Source organism: Camarhynchus parvulus, chromosome 1 (assembly GCF_901933205.1).
Source record: "Camarhynchus parvulus chromosome 1, STF_HiC, whole genome shotgun sequence".
Lineage (NCBI taxonomy): Eukaryota > Metazoa > Chordata > Aves > Passeriformes > Thraupidae > Camarhynchus > Camarhynchus parvulus.
In genome coordinates, this window is record NC_044571.1 from 31,288,357 (window position 1) to 31,294,827 (window position 6,471).

The 6,471-nt window shown below is 43.8% G+C and overlaps 1 protein-coding gene across 1 annotated transcript; it reads right to left on the bottom strand.

Annotated features, from left to right (window-relative positions):
- Positions 1 to 1,197: 1,197 nt before the first annotated feature.
- Positions 1,198 to 3,071, bottom strand: LIPT1 (lipoyltransferase 1). Its single transcript, XM_030949138.1, has 2 exons — positions 2,877 to 3,071; positions 1,198 to 2,675 (listed from the first exon to the last, which is right to left on the bottom strand). Exon 2 carries the CDS (start codon positions 2,425 to 2,427, stop codon positions 1,309 to 1,311), a length of 1,119 nt encoding a protein of 372 aa, XP_030804998.1. The 5' UTR covers positions 2,428 to 2,675; positions 2,877 to 3,071; the 3' UTR covers positions 1,198 to 1,308.
- Positions 3,072 to 6,471: the final 3,400 nt, after the last annotated feature.

A 6,471-nucleotide genomic window follows, 5' to 3' on the forward strand; every position in this document is an offset into this window, starting at 1 on the left:
AGTAATTTCCCATATGTGAAGCTTTGTGTCTTTTACCCTAGTCCAGCAATTTCAAACATAGAGAATCACAGAATTAACTAGGCTGGAGAAGACCTTTGAGATCATCGAGTCCAACCTGTGACCTAGCATCACCTTGTCAACTAGAGCATGGCACTAAGTGCCACATCCTGTCTTCTTAAACACCTCCAGGGAAGGTGACTCCACCACCTCCCTGGGCAGCCATTCCAATGCCCAATCACTCTTTCTGTGAACAATCATTTCCTAATGCCCAGCCTAAACTTCCCCTGGTGCTGCTTGAGGCTGTGTCCTCTTGCCTTGTCACTGGTTACCTGGGAGAAGAGCCTGAACCTCACCTGGCCACAGCCTCCTTTCAGGTATATGTTCTGACCTAATCAAAATTGCATTACACTTTTTCTGCAACAACAGTGAAATACATCTTGAGCCTTTTTTCCATAATTTTACTATATATATAGTTTTTATTTAACAATAAAACTGTCACTTTCAGTTCATTGTTGCCTTTTATGGGAAAATCTGCTAGGTGGTAACATAAGGAAACTCTTTCTTCTAGATCTGTATTTACATTTTCAAGTGTTTAGCTTTGATACCAGTACCCATGGCAGGAGGGACTCCCAGCTTTGTGCCAGGCACAAGAACAAAGGAGGCACGTGTGGCCTCCCAGGTAGCCTCTTCTGTCCTCATCACACAAACCCCAACACTGAACTTCCTATCTTCCCCTGCTCTTGCACATGCATGGAGAAAAGCCCTAACTCAGGCTGGACCTGCAGTGATTCACTACCCAGCGGTGAGCTGAGCTCACTGCAGTGCTTGTGCAGCAGAGGCACGGGGGCACAGCACTCTGCAAGAAAGGACTTTGAATCAGAAACCAGGGGACGTCCCTCTCTACACAGCTCAGGGGCTGTGACACAGCCTTTGGGCTACTGTCCACAAGGAGCTGGATGCAGGCTGGGGCATCCAGTGCAGCAGCACACCAGTTTTACACCTACCCCATTCCATCTGTGTCAGTCATTTGTACCTTCTCTGCTACAGGGCTAGTTTGGGATGTCCCCACCATTTTCCCTGGTTCAAGCAGCAATGATATCTTGTCAGCAGTGGTTTCAATCCTACAGTTTGGGAACATCAGGTGCAGGCAGTGTGAAATTTAATTGTAATATTAAATAAAAGCACAAGAGTGAACAGTTTGTTTTCTACAAGCCGAATTTTTCTCTTACTAGTGATTGTTTTAATTTTGTTTTCGATACATTAAATAAAAAAGCAGCAGAAGTTTAACTTACATTTTCAAAATGCAAGTCACATTAACCTTATCATATTCTCACACAGTAGACTCCACCTGCTGTGCAACTCATCGTCTTGTGGACACAGTCTTAGCAATGTTGTCACTAGTGTAGTGGTTTCATTTGGGCAAAACTTACTGCCAGTAAGACTCTTGACCAGTTCACTGTACAGTCCTGGTGGCAGCCACTGCTCTGGCAGATCAATGTTACAGACTTCAATTCTTCCATGCTTTACATCCATATTTACTTTAACGTCAAGAACAGAATCTTTATAGACCATGTTAAGACACGTGCTAATGCTGAACTTTGGTGTCTTTCCATATACCCACTCCCAAGTTTGTAGTTCTTTAGTTTTGTCACTAATTCCAGGAAGCAGAGTCTCATCAGCTGGATTTATTAAGGTGATATGGTGATCTATCTGGTGTTGCACAGCATATTCTTTAGCAATGGCATCCAGGAGCATCTCAGAAGTTAAACTAGGATCCTCTTCAAAGAGATTTTTCACCAAGGCAGGCACGCTAGGAGTGGCATTGCTCTTTAACCCTTTAAAAGGACTTTTTAGCACAGAAGATAAAACACACTTATCTGCATTACAGAGTAAGGTACAGTGGTGATAAGCACTTGTCCTTCCCAGCTTTGCAGCAGTGCCTGAGATTTTGTATTTCCTGTCTAGCAAGATGTCGTACCTGTCAGTGACATGTACATCTAACAGGGGTCGCAAGGCTTTCAGAGCCTTCACAACAAGCTTCAGGTTTTCCATTCGTTCATATTTTTTTCTGGTTGTGAAGAAAGTCAAATTGATATTGCCTAAGTCGTGGTAAACTGTTCCTCCTCCACTTCTTCTCCTGGCTAGTTTTATATTTTTTTGCCTCAATAGCCTGAGGTTGCATTCCTGCCAGGGATTCTGATGTCTCCCTATTACCACAGCAGGGGAATTTCTCCAAAGGAAAAGGACCTGTTGCTTCTCTAAATCCATGTGGTCATGGATCCAATCTTCCACAGCTAGATTTTGGTAAACATCATTAGAAACAGACTGGATAATGAGACCTCCACTAGCTGTGCTCCAGAAGCAAGCTTTTGGAGTCCTGAGGATGCAGGACATCCAAAGACAGCTCTTTACCGACTGAAGCACCATGTTTTTAATAACTGCACAGTGCACGGAAGGAATGCCTGCTCTGCTAATGCTGAATGCGGCAGGAGCGCAGCCGGCTCCTGTGACAGAGCTGAAAGGCCAGTGGCGGGCATGAGACACTCATGCTCTTCCCACAGCAGCACGCCAGCTCCCAGGCACGGCGCTGCCCCGGTGATGCCGCTCAGAGCCCGGCAGGAGCACCACAGGACATCGGGGGTGTCACGGCAGCTGCTCCTAGCACTCCCTGGTGCCTGAAAAACCAAAGGAAGAAACGGAATGTGTATTATCCCCTCACTCAACGCAGCCTTGCTAATTCGGTTTCACTTTGCGTAGTCCAGCTTTGTTAAGGTTTTCTGCCTTCTTTTCCATGGGGTTCTCGGCGCGGCGTCCCCTCAGCCCCCGACGCCGCGCCGCCGCCCGCACAGCCCCGCTGGGCGCCCTGCGCTACTCACGGCTGGGAGCGGAGCAGTTCCAGCGGCCGCCCGTGCTCCCGGGGACTCCTTGGAACCGGCGGCATCGGGAGCGCCTTCCGCTTCCCGGGTGAGAGGTGCTGGGGGCGGGCGCTGCGCCTGCTGTGCGCCGGGAGGGCTGAGGGCGGTGACCGAGGAGGGCCGGGGGCTGCGGCGGTGAGGGCCGGGGGTTGTGGCGGTAGGTGAGGGCTGTGGGCGGGCTGCTAGCGCGGCCTGGTGCTTGGTGAGCGCCGGGGTCCCGCCTGTCCCAGCGCAGCCACGGCACTGGGCGGGGGATGGAGCTGGGGAGAGCGGGAATGACCAGAACACAGAATCGGCCGGGTTGGAAGAGACCACAGCGGGACATCTGGTTCAACCTCCTGCTCAAGCAGGGTCATCCCAGAGCACATGGCACAGAATTGTGTCCAGACGGTTCTTGAATATGCCCAGTAAGGGAAACTTTACCGCCTCTCTGGACAATCTGTTCCCGTGCTCAGTCACCTGCATAGTAAAGGTCTTCCTCCTGTTCAGGTGGAACTTCCTGTCCATCAGTTTCTGGCTGTTGTTTCTCATCCTATTGTTTGGCACCTCCAAGAAGAGCCGGACTTCATCCTTTTCAAACCTTCGCTTCAGATACTTTTGGGCATTTCCCACAATATTTACAGGACAACAAGAGGCTGGTGCACAATGCATTAAATGGATGATTTTTCTTGCAAGACCCAGATCGGCAGTTCCTCTCTGCAGGATATTCTGGATGCTAGAAACTTTTATGAGTTCACAAGGAGACAGAGTTAATGCAAATGCAGAGACTTGTGAAATATACTCTCTATGGTGCTCATGAAGAGATAGAAGCTAAATGTCAATAGCATAATTCATTAAGCTGGAAAGTGATCAAAGACTAGACATATTGCTGGCAGCAGATTGTCTTCAGATTTGCATTTAAGCCATTCTTAAAAGTCTGCCAGACCTTAGCTATAATTCTTCATCAAAAGCTATTGTCTGTGCTTAAGCTTACACCGTGGGAGAATGTTCAGTACTAGGTGAAGTTTTTTATCCACACTAGTATCCCTATGGGCAGATATGTGCTGTATTTCTCTTGTTCATGGATGTGTATTTCTAGAAGGTACATAACATACCTTTGTCCTCCATTCTGCCTTAAAAGAACTGTGTGGGTGTAATAGGGCAAGTAAGAAACCATCACAACATGTGTGCTGGTGGTGATTAGTGAGAGAAACAGACTCTAAAAGGAGCTTGATGTGATGTGTGTGCCAGTACCTTTAATGTTGTACTGCCACATTAAAAAAAAAAAAGAAAAAAAGGGAATTTATTAAAGCAATTTTAAATGGACAGAGCTTTTTGCTGAATTAGACTGGTAATCATTTTTCAGTGGGGTGAACTATTCTGTAATGCAAAGGTAAAAAAAAGGTAAAAAGCATGTGAAGTTTGTCCATAAAAATGTGCTGGAAATCAATGTTGAAGGCAGTTGACAAAATGCAAACACGAACCCGTGCATTCTAGCACTGGTCAGAAGTATGGAAATGCATCTTGTGAGACAACTGATGTTACTAAAACCCCCAAAAATGTGGGACCAATTGTCTCCATTTCGGCACTTGATTCTTGAATGTTTGCAGTGTGTCATTTTGCCACAGGGTGTCCCTAAAAACCTACTGTGAGATGTTGCAGTCTGTGTTTTTCTAGTCAAAAACTGTTTTCATAATTAGAACAAAAAAACTGTTGCAGTCTCTGTTTTTCTAGTCAAAAACTGTTTTCATAATTTTCTAAAAAACATAAAGTGTGCAGGATACTAGGTGGACAGATAAAAATGTCATGAGTCTGTTTCTGATGAGCTGAAGGATGAAATACACATGCAACAATAAATGCCTTGCTATTGTTGAAGACAAATCCAGCAAGATTTGACAATAAGCAAAAAGTATGAATTTGTAAATGCACACCATGATTTATTTATCTCTTCTGAATTGGACATTTAAAATTTTTTATGTCCCAACTACTATTGTATAAATCACATATCTGTAAAATACACCAAATATTATTTTCACTTTTGAAAACAATCCTGTATGTGAATTTAATTTCTTTTTTGATCAGTGAAGCATTGTTTGATATTCAAAAACCAATGCAACTGCTCTGTATAACGTTAACCAGCATTAAGATATGAAAAATAATTCACCATATGTCCCTTAGAGGATACCTTAGACATACCAGAATAAAACCAATTAAAATAAATGGAATAAATCCTAAATGAATTTTTATTAGGAATAATTTTGTTAAAGTTGTGAAAACATGAGATTCCATTTTCACATCTCTTTTGGAGATAAATGTAATAATACAGAGTCTCCACTTCCATTTGAAAGTAAGATTTACAATAAATCCAGGATAGGGAAAGGGGAAAATACTTGTTTCTCTAGCTCTGTGTCTGGAAATTAAAATCTTCTAATTTCTTTTCTGGCTTTAGGTGGGGATTTTATTTCAGAGGTGTTACTCACTCCTAATGTCTGAAAAGGTGAGCTGTATCCATGAGTGCTTAATAGTGGCTGCTTGCCAAAGAACCCTGTAACTCACCCTGCACTGTCTCCAGAATATAAAACCTGTGCTAGTGGCTAGCAGGGAAGAGGGGACATTTTGTCTGGTTTCTCTGCTTGACTTTGGGACTACCTAAAGCAGCCTCTTACAAAGGCTGTTTATATCCTTGCCATGAGTGGTCAATAGGAGTCACAGGGTTCACATGGCCTCCTTACCCTTTTTGCATCACTTTCTTCGAAGGCACCAGTCTGCTTGTCCCTGTCTGTGCTATTCCAAGATGAAGATATGTGCAGCCAGAGGTACTGTAAATAAGAATTCCTATCTTGGGATATAAGGAAACATAAGAAGTAATTTCTCTGAAATTATTTTGTTGGTGGAATAAAGAAAAGCTTAATTAGCCTTGTAATACTCTGATGTTTTAACGTCATGATGTTGTAATATATTATCCTGGCATTAAAAATCAGGAATGAGTTCAGACTGGAGTTCATCATATGTGTGAAGCTAATGTTTGACACTGTCAAGGAACAAGTATAGTGCAAAGAATAATATTTATTCTGGATGATACAACTGGCACATATTCTTACAAACAGATACATAAATTAGATGGGTTTTGGATAGAAGATAAGGTTTAATTAAAGGAAGCTATTTTCACAAGATTAAGCCAGTCTTATCTAACACTTGCTTTGTTCTTGTCAGGCCTGAGAGATTGTGTGGCAATTGCTGGAGTTTTCATCTGTGAAAGCGTCTCCTTGGATATTCGTTTCTGGAAGAGATGAACCTAATTAGAGTAGAGGTGTTCAGCTGAGCTCCCTGAGTTCACTGTCAGTCCTGCCTGATCAGCTGTGGCAGTTTCAGAATACCCATCTCTCTCCTGGGGCTGGACTGACAAGACTTGGCTACTTCGCTTTGTCTTTGAAATCTTGTGACCTGTAAGCATTGCTCGTGCTGCCTTTCCCTGCCTCTTGCTGAGGCTTTTGCATTAATCACAAGGCCCATGCTCCATATGTGGGCCCAGGAGGTTTGGGTTAAAGGTGCTTTAAAGGAATTCTTTAAAAGAATT

What these genes read in the sequence shown, in the direction of transcription:
- LIPT1 (XM_030949138.1), bottom strand. Translation starts at nt 2,427, where the DNA reads ATGGTGCTTCAGTCGGTAAAGAGCTGTCTTTGGATGTCCTGCATCCTC.